Source organism: Bidens hawaiensis, unplaced genomic scaffold (genome assembly GCF_021521415.1).
Source record: "Bidens hawaiensis isolate Kalapana, Puna unplaced genomic scaffold, B.hawaiensis_p1.1 tig00014777_1, whole genome shotgun sequence".
Taxonomy (NCBI): Eukaryota; Viridiplantae; Streptophyta; class Magnoliopsida; order Asterales; family Asteraceae; genus Bidens; species Bidens hawaiensis.
In genome coordinates this window covers 491,564-507,796 of record NW_027492303.1, presented here as the reverse complement: position 1 = coordinate 507,796, position 16,233 = coordinate 491,564, and the positions used below count along the sequence as shown (strand labels likewise).

Sequence of the window (16,233 nt, the reverse complement as noted above, 5' to 3'; positions counted from 1 at the left end):
AAATCTTTTTATACTTCCTCCGTCCCATTATAAATGTCATAGTTTGATTTTTCAAGTCTTTCTGTTTAACTTTGACCGACAATATATTTGTTTGTGTTATATAATACTTGATGTAAAATATATGAATGGATTGAGTTTTAAACGTATTTTACATTGATATAATTTTCATCAAGTATTATATGCCACGAACAAAAATATTTACGGTCAAGGTTGCAAAAGAAAGACTTGAAAAATCAAAACAAGACACTTATAATGGGATGGAGGGAGTATAAGCAACCTGAATTTTCAGTCCAATTGGCTTGCAACTTGTTTTATTTTACTACTAAAAATCCGAATTGAACAATAACATGGAATCAACTAACAACAATAACAATAGGGAGAGGAAAATAAGAAAAAATAACAAGGAAAGGCCGCCGTTGTTACAAAACGCGAAGGCCCCTCCAACCTCCCTTCCCATCTTAAAACAAAAGCAAAAGCAAAAGCAAAAGCAAACCCTGGGAAAGAAAATAAAGCATGGGTTACCCTGCTGCTGCTGCTGCAATTTCGTTGTTATCTGTGAGGTGTTCAGTTGTTCACCTCCGGCTTGGTCGTGTGTTGTATTTGAGCCCTAGATTCATTCATATTCATCATCGGCCAACTGTTTATTCTTGTTCGATTAAGAAGAGAACCACGGGGGGAGGAGGTTCCTACTCCTTACCTTACTACTACTCTTACCAGACTTTGCCCTATGGCCGCTGCTACGAATACGCTTCCGAAGACGACTCTGACCCTGAACAACAACAATATTCTCAATCTTCTTCTTTGGTTAGTTTGTTAATTTTTTATTCTTCTTTGTTTCCAAATTGAAGGTTTCATTTTCCAAATGCTCAGGGAGCTTCAACTCTTGATAACATTCAAGAGTGGAAATGGAGGCTAACTACCCTAATCAGGACGAAAACTGACCAAGAGCTTGTCTCACGAGAAAGGAAAGACAGAAGAGATTTTGACCAACTCTCAGCACTCGCTACACGAATGGGATTACACTCGTTCGTATACTCTTCTTTCTTACTCTTAATAATAATATAATATTTTCTTTTAAATTATTATTTATTGATTTTGCAGACGCCAATATTCTAAAGTAGTCGTCTTTAGTAAACTTCCATTGCCGAATTACAGACCAGATCTCGATACTAAACGCCCACAAAGAGAGGTAGGTATATGTATATGTATATATATGAGTTAGATTTCTATCAAGCGTTTTTTCTTACTTAGCTCAATATGCCTAGGTGCTTATTTCTCCAGAACTGCACAGTCGGGTTGATTATCATCTTAAAGCGCACCTTTCACGAAAGTCGTCTCTTACCAGAGATGGTTATCTAAATAACACGGTCACTACGTCCCCTGATTTTCAAACCGATCAAGGAACTTATGAGCCTCAGAGAACAAGTCCCGTTGCAGAGGGAATTCTCAGGCGTAGGAGTATTCTGCTTCGAAATATTCAACAAGATTGGCAGGTTATTTGAATTTAAGATTATTGTGGTTGCTTTTACTATATTTTGATCTTTCATAACTTCATGCATCATTGTCATGTTCATATTGCAATAGATTCTGGTTAGGAGTGGAAAAATGGGTAAATTCATGTGAATTTTACAAGTAGCAAACGCGCGAAAACTGTATATCATGAAACCAGTGCAATTTAGGAGTTTTTTATGCATTCGAATACACTTGGGATGAATTTCAGCCCATTTGACTTGTTTCATGTCTAGTAAATACTTTAGTGTAACTCTTTAGAGATAAAGTAGGACTATAAATGACCCACTGATAGGTAAACGTTTCCAAATTGACATCTCTATCATGGTGTTTGACTTGATTTTGACTGGCATCTTTGTATCTTTTTGTCGATTTGTAAATTCCATAGTTATCAAATGCGATAAGCGCTCAAAAGCGTTGAGGTGGGACCTAACGCCCGGGTGATAAGCGCAAAAAAAGCGCTCGATTTTTTTAAAAAAAACGCACATTAAAAAAACAAAATTTTAACTAAAGTAGAACATCTTAATAAGAAAACAAACATTCATACTTGAAACAGTTCATAGAACAACCAAAAACCAAAATCCAAAACATAAAATACCAATACATCTTAATTAGAAAACATAGAAAAACCAAAAACCAAAACACAAATTACCAAGTACATCTTAAAGTTAGATAAGATATAAAGAACATAAAATGCAGAATAAATAAGGAAAAGAAAGAAATCCGAAAATAACAACAGTCTTGTTACAAAACTAACATGTAAATTCTGAGATCTTGATGATTTTGGTGCTATAAGATAGGATTATGGAAGCACTTAAATAGTGGGGTCATAGGTTTTACTTGAGAATAGGAGCATGTGTTACAAATGACATTTAATACATTTATTATTTAATACGCATGGGAACCAATTATGTGCAATAAATATCCGATGCATTAAAATCGTAACAAATTCGCCTCGCCCAGTAAATGCGCTTAAGCGCCAAAAGCGGTCGCTTTTAACAACTATGGTAAATTCTACACGTATACTCATAAATCGTAATACTGGTGGATGCTAACGTTAGAGCTTGCTTGATGATTTTGACACCTTTCTTTCTGTAGGAATCTGCCGAAGGCCAACAAATGCAAGAAATACGGAGAAGTCTACCTGCATATAAACAGAAAGAAGCATTGTTAAATGCTATTTCCAAAAACCAGGTGAGTTTTGCATTTATAAGTTTGTGTTAGTTTTAAATATGCATAATGCTATAGGGCACTGCTGCTGTTGAATAGGATAATCATATATGATAAACTTCTGATGTACTGATGCCTATTGATGAAGTCAGGATTATTATATATTGAGTCCAAATTTTAAAAACAATGCATATAGTTTATAAACTTTACGAACTAGTTAACTTCGGTCTTAAATAATTAAACACCGTTTTGCCAGGTAATTGTGGTGTCTGGAGAAACAGGTTGTGGTAAAACCACACAGTTACCTCAATACATCTTAGAGTCTGAAATTGAAGGTGCACGAGGAGCTCAATGCAGCATTATCTGTACCCAGCCCAGACGAATATCTGCCATGTCAGTTGCTGAGAGGGTTGCAGCAGAACGAGGGGAGAAACTTGGAGAGTCTGTAAGTCGTGCTTCTAGTTCTTTTTATAATGCTGCTTTGAACAATACTGTAATAGATGGTATCATGTCTTTGTTTTTTTTACTTCTATTATTTTCCAAAGGTTGGATACAAAGTTCGGCTTGAAGGAATAAAAGGAAGGGATACTCGTCTTCTGTTTTGCACTACTGGCATTTTGCTAAGAAGATTACTTCTAGACAGAAGCTTGCGAGGTGTAACTCATGTTATTGTTGATGAGATCCATGAACGAGGGATGAATGAAGGTAACTGGAAGAAACATGTTAATTTTTTTAGTAAATAGGTAATGTGGTAATTATGATTACTAAAAACTGTATTATTATAGTCATGTAAATCTTTAGTATTGACACTTAACTTTTAACCAGTTTGAATAAATTTGATTTCGTTCGCTTTTAGCTATTTTTTTAATTTTATATGTTTGATATATAACAACTGAAATTAATGGTTTCATATTTAAATAAGTGGAAATAAGTACCTTTAACCATAGTTATCAAAAGCGTGGGCTTTTGGCGCCTAGGCAGTTTTTTCAGGCGAAGCAGTGTTCCACCGCCTCCCTTGACCACAGGTGCTATTATAGGAGAAAAGTCAGTTGATTTTTTATTTAGCTTGACGTTATTTGATTTTTTCATTTTATCACGTAACCCATTTAAACCACTTATCCTAAAAGTAAGCTATCGTTATATATATACATATACATATATATATATATTTTTTCTTTAGCTTGATTTTATTTGATATTTTTACTTATCACTTAACCCATTTAAACCAGAAAAATTAGTGATTGATTAATTTTAAACTGTTTTTATTTAGCTTGACTATGTTGAATAAACTGCCAATTCTTATAATTGAAGATGCTCAGTTCATTCGTTTTTGAATAAAGTGTGTTGATTTTTTAGATGCATGGTGATTTTTCGGTAATAGGAGAGGTGAAATTGCTAGTTTACATTAATTTAACATTTTTCTAGAGTATGTCAGTAATAAACACCAAATGTGGGACAAAGAGTGAGATAGAAATCATATTTTTTTTGTTTTCAAGAACACTTTGGTTATTTTGTATTTGATATGATTTTGGTACTTTAGGTTGAGGATTATAGTTTTGGAATAGGTTGGTATTTGAAAAAAGTGGCATATACAATCTATATCTATACTATATAATACATCAAACAAGGGTAAATTAAGACACCCATTTTTAAGTAATTTACAATTTTTATTGCTTAAGGTACATCTTACATAGCATCCAAGACAAGGACATACTTGTCAATTGAAAAATATGTCTTAAAATAGTTACAATATTGCCCCCTCAACTTTACTCAACATTTGTAAATTTAAAAAAATAATTACTACTTTGAACCTTTATCTTTACCCATATTTCCTTTTAATTTTAAATGTAAATAACTTCCCACCAACGATTTGCCAACGGCCATAAGTTTTTCATACGTTAATATTTTTTATAAAAAATTGCATCATAAAAATGAGTATTTTATTGTCTTTAATTTGGGTATGATATTGCTATAACTTTTCAAATAAAAATTTTTAACATATTACGTATGAATGTTCACAAATCGGTTTTTAACGGTTTTCCACGTAATATCGTGAGCCAAACCGTTGGTTCGATTTTTTTTGGTATTGAGAACCGAAACTAAACCTTTGAAACTTTAAACTGAATCGTTACTAATGGTTTGATTACACACATTGAGCTTCAATAATAAGTCGACCTTCCGGTCCGGTTTTATATGACCAATTTTTTGTATAAACCGTAAAACAAACGTTTGCTATGGTTTAAACATTCGGAAACCGGCTGACCAAAGGTGATGATTGGTTCAAACGTTGTTCGTTAATTGTTACATGATTACTATGATTTTCGTTACCCGCCGCATCGCGCGGGCACCCGCCTAGTTATATTTTGAATTTTTTTATTTTAAGTGAGCTTTTTTTTAGGCCCGCGCTTTTTTTGCGCCTTGCGCTTAGGCCCTCGAAGAGGCCTTTGCGCCTTGAGTGCACCTAACGCTTTTAATAACTATGGTTTTAACATTCATTTTGCTTGATAAATACTCATTTCGTGGCAGATTTTCTACTTATTGTTTTAAAGGAGCTCCTTCTTCACCGCCCAGAACTGAAGTTAATTTTGATGAGTGCAACCCTAAATGCTGAGCTTTTCTCCTCTTACTTTGGTGGTGCTCCAATGATCCACATTCCTGTAAGTTACTCATGTTAGGTAAAGGGGGTATTTGAATTTTTGCTGTAAAAGTATGTAGTCGATATCGCCCATATACCACCGATATATCAGTGATATATCGGTTATCGGTCCCTTGGTGAAATATCATTCAAAATATCGGTACCGATAATATCAGCGATATTGGACTGATATATCACCGATATCAGTGTTTTAAGTCTTAATTATCAACTTTTAGTGCTCAATGTTAGTGTTTTAAGTCTTAATCAGTTCTTATTTGCTACGATTGTTAGTGTTTTTCAAGTTGCAAAAGGTTAATTTGTTAATGGTAGGAGATTATATTGAATTATTAGTGTTAAATTGCTATATATATGAATTTTACATGATATTAAAATTACCGATATCCCACCGATATCTCATTGCGATAACCGATATCTCATATATCAGTCCTTGACTGATATCCGATGTTATTCCGCATTAACTACTTAGTGTAAAACAGATTTTATAATTATTTCAAAATAATCAGTTTTTGCGTTTTGATGACCAAATTCCTCCTTTTTTCATACTATATAACTGCTCCCTTTTAACCTAATTTAGTCACTTTTACTCTCATATCACAAGCTGCATATCGTTTCTTACAGATGAATGTTCTTTTTGGTCAAATCACATGTTAATTTCTTTACATAATCAGTATTTGCTAAAATATTCAACGATTTTTCCTCAACGTTATAACTTTAAAACAAGAGCATGTCCAAATACTATCTCCTACATCCCGTGCTTCCCGTTGTAGCATAGGTTACCTGATTCTGATTATCAAAGTTCACATAAGCACTTTCAAAATGTGCATTCATATACGCCTTAAGAGGACACATTTGCTATTTGCATTTACAAGTGGCACATCTATAGCCACTCCTTCAAGTTAGCATCGTTTGGGTTTGAGCATTATATTTTCCTTTGTAAGCATGACCCTTCTCTATGTTATGGCTATTTGTAATTCTGTATACCCTTTTGGTGGTGTTAATTATTCTATGGTAAATTCCTGTTCTCAGGGTTTCACTTATCCAGTTAGGAGCTATTTTCTTGAGAATATTCTAGAAATGATTGGATATAGGTTGTCAGCGTATAACCAAATTGATAATTATGGTCAAGATAAAAGTTGGAAAATGCAGAAGCAAACTTTGCGTAAAAGAAAGAGCCAAATTGCTTCAGCTGCAGAGGTATGGTTATCTGAGAGTATTGTCTATTTTCCCATGCATCGTGTTTATATAACTATGAAACATGAAACTCTGTGGATTGGAACAGGATGCACTTGAATCTGCTGATTTAAGAGATTTTAATCCTCGGACGAGGGATTCCTTGTCTTGTTGGAACCCGGATTCAATTGGGTTTAATCTTATTGAGAATGTTCTATGTCATATATGTAGAAAAGAAAGGGCAGGTGCTGTTTTGGTGTTTATGACTGGTTGGGATGATATTAACTCTCTCAAGGATCAACTCTTGTCGCACCCGTTATTAGGAGATCCAACTAAAGTTTTGGTTCTTGCATGTCATGGCTCTATGGACAGCTCAGAACAGGTAAAATTGCAGATGATATCCTTTTCTTCGCATTAATATCGCATTATTAGCAAGTATTTATGTAACTTGATCGTCTTTTGATCATTAAAGAGCTTTCTAAATATATGGATTATAATGAGTTTCTGTGTGATGAGCTAGAGATAGCATTTCAGCCCATTTTCGTATAATTGGATCATAGTTGTTAAAAGCGACCGCTTTTGGCGCTTAAGCGCATTTACTGGGCGAGGCGAATTGATAGAACGTCTAAATTAAGAACTTGAATACTGAAATTAAAATGGATAGTGGCCTGATTCGAGATGGGTGATCTCCAGTTTACAAGGTTACCAAACCCTAATTTTAATTAACATAAACATCGACCCCCAAATAAACGCAGAATAGGTTATAAATACTAATCCTACTTAACGGTTATTAAACTGCTCCACTACTCCTATTTTTACGAATTATCTGAATAACTGGTTTCATATCACGAATTTATTGCGATTTTAATGCGTCAGATATTTAAAGCTCAGAATTAGTTTCCATGCGTATTAAATATTAAATGTATTAAATGTCAATTATCACACATGTTCCTGTTCTCAAGTAAGACCTAAAACTCCACTATTTAAGAGCTTCCATAATCCATCTTATAGCACCAAAATCGTCAAGATCTCAGAATTTACATGCTAGTTTTGTAACGAAACTGTTGTTATTTTCGGATTTCTTTCTTTTCCTAATTTATTCTGCATCTTATGTTTCTTATATCTTATCTAACTTTAAGATGTACTTGGTACTTCATGTTTTGGTTTTGGTTTATTTCTATGTTTTCTTATTAAGATGTGTTGGTTCTTCATGTTTTGGATTTTGGTTGTTCTATGAGCTGCTTCAAGAATGAATGTTTTTTTTCTTATTAAGATGTTCTACTTTAGTTAAAATTTTATTTTTTTAATGTGCGTTTTTTTTAAATTGGGCATTTTTTTTGCGCTTATCGCTCGGGCGCTAGGCCCCTCATCAAGATGTACTGGTACTTCATGTTTTGGATTTTGGTTGTTCTATGAACTGTTTCAAGAATGAATGTTTGTTTTCTTATTAAGATGTTCTACTTTAGTTAAAAATTTGTTTTTTTAATGTGCACTTTATTTTAAAATCGGGCATTTTTTTGCGCTTATCGCCCTGGCGCTAGGCCCCTCATCAAGATGTATTGGTACTTCATGTTTTGGATTTTGGTTTTTGGTTGTCCTATGAACTGTTTCAAGAATGAATGTTTGTTTTCTTATTAAGATATTCTACTTTAGTTAAAATTTTGTTTTTTTAATGTGAGCTTTTTTTAAAAAAAACCGGGCGTTTTTTTGTGCTTATCGCCCAGGTGCTAGGCCTCACCTCAACTGTGGTCATTTTATGATTTATTTCTAATGGGGCAAAAATCATCTGAGGTGTATTTTTAATGCATAAAACTTACCAAATTGTTTCTCAATTTGTTGGCTTATTAAAAATAGTCAGTGTTGTAAATTTGGCCTAGGTGGACCCTAGGCGCCTCGATTTTTTGGAGGCTCTAGGCTCTATCAGTCAAAATCGGTCCTTGTTGGATCAAGTTGGTTCAAATCGCTCTACTCGGCGTCGGTCAAAAACGGTCTTAGGCGACCCTAGGCTGTCTAAGTTTATATTCATATTGATGTGTATATAAGTATACATATGTGAATAGTTGTTTATAAAAATTCCAATCCGATTAATCCTGATGAATCCCGATTAATCCTAGGCGGTACCTGGTCGCCCCAACTAGCGCCTAGTGACTTCTGCAACACTGGAAATAATATAGTTCTTATGATCAAGTTAGATGCACTGTAAAAAAATTATAGAACAAAAACTGTATATTTGTTTAAACAAAAACTTCCCTTTTTTAATCTGTTACAAAACCTTCTGGAACCCTTTAAATTCACCATCTTTAGGCTTCTACTTACATTGTTGTATATAGGAAGCTCTATACTACAGTTTAGCCTTTGTTATCTTTGGCCTTAATTTTATTCATCATGTTGACCTTTTCTTCATATAGATGCGATAATGCGTGACACAAAATTTATTTTTCATCATTTCTTTTATAAATCATTCTTTCTCAACAAAATATGAGTCTTCCCATATTTTTGCTATCTGTCATTGTTTGTTATGAACATTAAATCTACTTGCCCCAATGATGGTTGATTTTCTAGACTTTTAGGAATCTTGAAACATATTATCAATGAGGTTATATCTTCTAACTAGGGTTAATTATACCTACTTCAAGAAGTCATTAATTCTATACCTATACTTCACATTAATCTGGATCTTCATCCAACAGTTTAATGATAAATTGGCTTGCTGTTAAGTGCTCTATGATGGATTAATCTTTTTTCATGCTTTATGTGATTCTTAAAACTTTTCCCTGCAAGTTTAAAGCTTGTATTTTGAATTAAAATTCTAACTTGTAATTAACAGGTTTGTTGTCATGTAAATACTAAATACTGTCTTAGCATTTTCCACCACTTGTTAAAAATAAGAAATTGTTTCATCACATTTTGTGTCGTAAAAATGTGTAAAAGTGTTAATTCACATTTTATTATTGAACACCTAATGAACAAGTATAAGGGAAAGGAAATGTGCTGGTTAATGTTTTGTGTAAAGTTTTGGGATTCTTTCTATGTACTTGCCATGTCAAATATGAAATATGATTAAAAAATTGTATAATTCCAATAACTGTGCAAATGGTTGATTAAAGTGAGTCAGGAGATTTTACACACTAAAATCACACTTTTGGTGACTTTTGCATTTGACCAGTCTCCTTGTACATAATTAGTTTACTAAACTCATTGCATTCTGAATACAAATAGTGATACCATATTAGAATGGCTAGAGTTGTCTGATGCTTCGTTCATTTGTTGTGAACAGAAACTGATATTCAATAAGCCTGAAGACGGTATCAGGAAAATAGTTCTAGCTACCAACATGGCTGAAACAAGCATCACCATTAATGATGTAGTTTTTGTGGTTGACTGTGGAAAAGCAAAAGAAACGTCCTATGATGCCCTCAATAACACTCCATGTTTGCTTCCATCCTGGATCTCAAAGGCTTCTGCTCACCAGGTAACACTAACTTATGTCATTTAACAATTTTTAAGAGTTACCTACTTCCTCTTGTGATTACAATAATTTTTATTTTAACTTGTCTAATTCACTATTATTTTATTTAACAATCAAACTTTTCATCTGTTATAGAGGAGAGGAAGAGCAGGTCGTGTGCAGCCAGGCGAATGTTACCACTTGTATCCCAAATTTGTATACGATTCTTTTGCTGAATATCAACTGCCAGAACTGTTGAGGACACCCTTACAATCTTTATGCCTCCAAATCAAAAGTTTACAACTTGGCAGTATTTCAAAGTTCTTATCAAAGGCCTTGCAGCCACCTGAACCTTTATCAGTAAGTTTATACTTCAACTTATTCAGTGACTGTTAACTATCCTGCTGATTTTTGTTTCTTCTTGAATCCCTTATCATTCCTAACACATATTTTGACAAATTACAGGTTCAGAATGCTATTGAGTACTTGAAAGTAATTGGGGCTCTAGATGACAATGAAAATCTTACAGTTTTAGGTAAGAACACGATGAATTCAATTTTTACCTTCATATCCTTTTTGTTTCCATAATTTTAGAACTTATAGTGCGCTCAATGTAATTAGAGGTGAAATATTTCATTATTTCAAAATGTGTTGATTGAAAATTTGTGATTAAAGTAGCCAAGTTGGTATTTTACCGAAATACTTTTTGACACACAATTTATCAATAAAAAAAATGGTGGATAAAAAAAGGTTTATGGTAGCTCAATCAGACCTGAACTGTTTCAATTGACCTGCCCACTAGTAATGAGCTTTCTTTACTTATGTTTAGAAAATTTGACTTAACTAACCTAATCATGGATGCTTTTTTTCTGCAGGATGTAAGTTGTCGGTACTTCCAGTTGAGCCCAAACTTGGTAAAATGTTGATATTAGGGGCTATTTTCAACTGTCTTGACCCAATTATGACAGTTGTTGCCGGTTTAAGTGTCCGAGATCCATTTTTGATGCCGTTTGACAAAAAGGATGTAAGTATCGTATGTTTGTCAATAGATTTCAATATCCATGAATGTATATTACTTGAAAACCGAGATGGTTAATCAAGATTTTTTTTACTTTTAGTTCTTATTTTGTGTATCAACATCTCTGACAACTATTGATTACCTGCATCTAAACTGCCATTCAGTTTCTTTATACAATTTGTGAAGTGGGAGTCCCTCTATTTACTTAATCCGTTAAGTTGCTCCCAAATTCCCGGCTTCGATTCTGTAATTAGTATGATATTTGTTTGGAGTTTTAATTAGTTAACTTCTAAAGCCAACTATTCCCCCTATTTTTTATTTAATTAATATATTTTTTTTTCTAGTGGTGGTATATTGGGGGAACCAGTTGAAACTGAACCAACATGTATTATGCATTACACATTGTTACAAAAAATTCAAATTATAATTATGATCTAATTAAGAAAAACCCAAGTGAGTTAGTAGGTGGTAATTGGTATTGGAAACTTTCGACCCTTTGAACCTGTTTTCACTTGTCTTGATTTCCGCAAACTTATAATTAATCGGTTTGATACAATAAAGAAAAAATTATAACCTCTACTTTGACTCATTTACCTGCAATTTCACTACATTGTTCTAACAGTGTAATTTGTTTCTCTCCTTTTAAAACTTTTTAGCTTGCTGAGTCAGCAAAAGCCCAGTTTTCTGGACGTGACAACAGTGACCACCTTGCTCTTCTTCGGGCTTATGATGGTTGGAAAGTTGCTGAAAGGCAGCATTCGGGTCAAGACTTTTGTTGGAGAAATTTTCTTTCTTCACAAACCTTAAGAGCTATTGATTCTCTTCGAAAGCAGTTCCATTATTTGCTTCGGGACAGTGGTATGATTGATAATATGGAGAAATGCAACACGTGGAGTCATGATGAGCATCTCATCCGAGCCATTATTTGCTCAGGATTGTTCCCTGGAATTTGTTCAGTTGTGGTAACTATGATATATGTTATTAGGATTTATCTTTTATTTTAGACAAATTTTCAGAAATCGTTCCTAAAGTCTGACAATATTGCAAGTTTGGTCTCCAGATTTAAAAATTTGCAAACTTAGTCCAAATATCTGTGAGAAGGTTGCAATATTAGTCCCTACCATTAATCCCAGGGCTGGCCCAATGAGGGTTCGAGGAGGTTGACGGACCCAGATCCATTCTCTCAAGAGGCTCATAATCATCTAAAACAATTATATATTCTATAAATAATTTTGGTTTAAAATATAAGTATACAAAATGACCCCTTGGTGCAATGGAAAGAGTGCTACTCTATGATATCAAAGGTCATGGGTTCAAATCCCATTGGTGGTGTTTTTATTTTTATAGAAAAACTTTCCTTTTGTGTATTATATGGGCTATTTTATCTTATTATTATTATTATTATTATTATTATTATTTTCTTTTCTTCATATTGTCTTTTGAAAAAGCAACGCAATTGGTAAAGTTGTCAAATTATTTATCATATAAATAAAAAACGTGATTTCAGAGGCCATTTTTTATGCCCGTCCCGAGCCCCAAATTTTATGAGATTCTCGGAGACGGCCATGGTTAATCTCAGTTAGTTTTATAACAAAAAAAGTGATACCATGTGCCATTCATGTGAGGGTAATATTCTCTCTTCAAATTTGGAACCCTAATAAAAATATTCTTTTATCGTCCCTTCGATTATGCATTGAACCTTTGATTTTGCACTAATCAAAGGTGATGAAGTAGACGTTAGGAGTTTTGGAGTTTGAAAGAGTATTTTGTTAGGGTTCCAACTTGTAGGCACAATTGACCTCACATCATCGCATGACGTCACTTTTCCATTAAAAACTATATGGGATTAACGGTAGGGACTAAATATGCAACAATCTCACAAATGTTTGGATTAAGTCTGCAAGTTTTTAATTCTAGGGGACAACTTACAAAATGATCAAACTACATGGACCATTTCTGTAATATTTTCTTTAATTCATTAGAATTTTTGGTATATGGACATGATGTTGAAAACTCATGCATTTGTTTTCTGCAGAACAAAGAGAAATCAGTATTACTAAAAACAATGGAAGATGGTCCTGTATTGCTCTATTCAGTAAGTTCACATGATTTTGAGAAAGCAAGTATACAACATGCAACTGAATCTTTTTGTAATCTGAATTTTCTCGCATACAGAGTTCAGTTAATGGTCAGGAACCAAGAATCCCATATCCATGGCTGGTATTCAATGAAAAAGTGAAAGTGAATTCTGTATTTCTACGAGATTCAACGGCTGTGCCGGATTCTGTTGTAATTTTATTTGGTGGAAGTGTTACCAGAGGCGATATGGTTATTAAGTTTTTTTGTTCATTTTTGTCTTTATTGTCTTGACATAAACCCATATTTCATTTAATTTATTTACATATAGTAAATAATTTATCTATTTATTTATGGGTAATAGGATGGACACTTGAAAATGTTGGGGGGTTATTTGGAGTTTTTCATGAAGCCTGGCTTGGCAGCCACTTATCTTGCCTTAAAGAGAGAGCTCAATGAACTCATTCAAATGAAGGTAAAACCTTTGTTTTTAATTAAAGTGGTTGCATTATTCATAGTAATATAGTATATCTATGATCCAGAGGTGTCCAGTTGGGTTTACTCCAAACACTTGTCTAAATAGTTTTCATTTTTCAATATATAATTGGTATTAATCTAATTTAATTGGTATTAATGCTCAAGAGTTATGATTTTCTTTTTACCCATTTACTCAATAGACCTGTTTGACCCCTTGTTTATTAGAATAGTTTTATAATCATATTTAATTGCAATTTGTAAAATTAGATTTTAAAATAATTGGCCGCTGCACCTGACTCGATTTGACCTAATTTTGACATGTTACTGTGACCGCCTACAATTAATTCTAGGGCTCTTCGGGTCTTTTTAGGGTTTCGGGTTATTAGGGTGGGGCCGTAATGAAAATTAACCCAAAGTGGGTTGCTCAGGTTTTGGGTGGAATGGATCGCGCTAAAATGGGTTGGGTTTCTGGTCACGAGTCACTTCAGGTTGTGTTTGGTATTCAGATGCGGTTAAACAACCCACCCCTAAATATTATAACGGTCGTAGGGCATATCAAATATTTTATTTTTTACATTATATACGTATATAATTATTTATAATTTAATTTTTTATGTATAATAAAATATGTTATTTGGTTATTTTTTATCTTAATTTCGCATACAGTAATATTTGTAAAATATTTTTACTTTTCATTATATAAGGTTAACCTTCTTATTTTATAAATGGTAGGCTTCTTTAGGCTCACAGCCTAGTCAGGCTCAGTAAGTGAAGCTCAAACTCAGGCTCGAGCTTGTTTGTTAAGTGAGTTTCAATTTAGTCTCAAACTCGAGCTCAAGCCTGGCCCTATTCAATCTTTTAGCGAGCCAATCTCGAGTAGCTCAGGAGCTGCTCAGCTCGGCTCATTTACAGCTCTACCAAGAATTTACATATTCCTTTTTTTCCTCTTGCAGCTTTTGAATCCCAAAATAGACATAAGCCAGAACAATGAATTGCTGGACTCTCTAAAACTTTTTATATCCGGGGACCGCTGCGAGGGTAGATTTGTATACGACCGTAAAGTATCGTCAGTTTCAAAAAGTAGTGGCAAACAATCCGATAAAAAAGCAGCAGCCAACTGTGGCAGTGCAGCCGAGAATGAAAATTCCAAGAATCACTTGCAAACGTTACTTCTAAGAGCAGGTCATCAACCGCCTTCCTACAAGACAACACAATTAAAGAACAATAAGTTCAGATCAACTGTCGTTTTCAACTGTCTGGATTTTGTTGGCGAACCGTGTGGTAGTAAAAAACTTGCGGAGAAAAGTGCTGCATCTCAGGCTCTTGACTGGTTAACGGGTGAGACCCGATCTTCACAGAAGGCGATTCACCATATATCAACCATATTAAAAAAAAGCAAAAATATGAATCAGAGTTCATTAAAACCAGGTACTCTATTTAGCTTTTTAGTAATATATATATATAATATTGTTTTCTTATGAATACATTAATAATTAATTATATAATAACTGGTCTTTTCGTATGAAGGTCGATTTTTTTAACTAAAGAATACATACATCGCGCCTGACTGCCTGCGCCAGTTGAAGGGATTCGAAGTGCCGTGACAGGTGATACTAGGTGATACTGACATATTTGAATTGAGTTTTGTATTAACATCATCTGGTGGAGAGGTTTTGTGCTGGAAAGATAGTAAGTATTGGTCAATTGTTGTTGATTAGTTTTGTAATTATTTATTATTTTATCACAATAAATAGTTTCAAACATATGATAGTTGTTAGGGATGTTTCACCTATTCACCTGAGGGATAAACCAATCAATGTGATTGAAGACAAGGGGAATATTCATTTGATAATTTTCTCTGGTGAACAAACTACTGGTTAATTTATGATGACTAGCAGGAAACCCGCGCGATGCTGCAGTAACCATAATTCGCAACGCGATGCTTGTTTCTGTTAGTTTATCGATCTCTCTTGTGATATTGTATAGTATTTCTGTTAGTTTATACACATTGTATGGAAACCAATTATTTTTCTAACAGTAATAATTTAGTAATAAACCAAGGAAAATTGGTTTTTATTGGTCTCAACCATCGTCTTTTGGTCAATGTCGGTCCTAACTAACGAATTGGCTGCTGACGGTCCCAACTTTTAACGTATGTGTTCCTAACGGTCCGCGACTAACAGAATTCTAAACGTCGTTAGTTTCAGGTTGCCGAAAAAACGTTTTTGGTAGGAAAACACACATTTTTTTCCTGAAAACTCAACAATTTTGTCCCAAACACCATGGTGTATCGTACCTTTAGGAACATTTTTCTAGTAAAAGCCCTAATCATTGAGGTCGCCGGAACGCTAGAACCATCGTCATTGTGGTTGGTTGGCGGTGAGTCAATTGGTGGTGGTAGCGGTGTTCAGATAGTGTTTTCCGGCAAATAAAAAATTGACTTTCCTGGCCAAAAACGTTTTTCTGGCGACCTGAAACTAACGGCATTAGGATTCCGTTAGCCGTGGATCGTTAGGAACATATATGTTAAAAGTTGGGACCATCAGTGACTAATTCGTTAGTTGGGACCGGCAATGACCAAAAGGCAATAGTTAAGACCAATAAAAACCAATTTTTCATAAACTAAAGATAACTTAACATCTTATAGTAGGATTTACAAAAGTTGATCACAATATAGATATTCTAAATAAAAGAAGTGTGACATCCGGC

At 34.0% G+C, this 16,233-nt stretch overlaps 1 protein-coding gene across 2 annotated transcripts; it reads left to right on the top strand.

The window, feature by feature from the left end:
* Nucleotides 1-510: 510 nt before the first annotated feature.
* Nucleotides 511-15,527, top strand: LOC143547708 (DExH-box ATP-dependent RNA helicase DExH3-like). Of its 2 annotated transcripts, XR_013137824.1 has the most exons (21): nt 511-804; nt 871-1,025; nt 1,102-1,189; nt 1,266-1,493; nt 2,608-2,703; nt 2,936-3,124; nt 3,225-3,384; nt 5,206-5,336; nt 6,362-6,529; nt 6,615-6,887; nt 9,783-9,977; nt 10,110-10,313; nt 10,419-10,488; nt 10,829-10,977; nt 11,628-11,933; nt 13,007-13,066; nt 13,147-13,299; nt 13,412-13,522; nt 14,478-14,952; nt 15,052-15,213; nt 15,296-15,527. XR_013137824.1 is itself a non-coding variant. In XM_077039067.1 (20 exons), exons 1-20 carry the CDS (start codon nt 514-516, stop codon nt 15,063-15,065), a joined length of 3,516 nt encoding a protein of 1,171 aa, XP_076895182.1. In that variant the 5' UTR covers nt 511-513; the 3' UTR covers nt 15,066-15,527. The 2 variants fall into 2 exon arrangements, 1 of the variants encoding a protein (XP_076895182.1); XM_077039067.1 differs by having other exon boundaries at nt 15,052-15,527.
* The last annotated feature ends 706 nt before the right edge of the window (nt 15,528-16,233 follow it).

Bases quoted from the DNA above. Each gene is read 5' to 3' on its own strand.
- LOC143547708 (XM_077039067.1), top strand. From the start codon at position 514: ATGGGTTACCCTGCTGCTGCTGCTGCAATTTCGTTGTTATCTGTGAGG. The intron at 5,337-6,361 runs GTAAGTTACTCA...TCCTGTTCTCAG, and splicing joins CTCCAATGATCCACATTCCT to GGTTTCACTTATCCAGTTAG. The intron at 10,978-11,627 runs GTAAGTATCGTA...AAAACTTTTTAG, and splicing joins TGCCGTTTGACAAAAAGGAT to CTTGCTGAGTCAGCAAAAGC.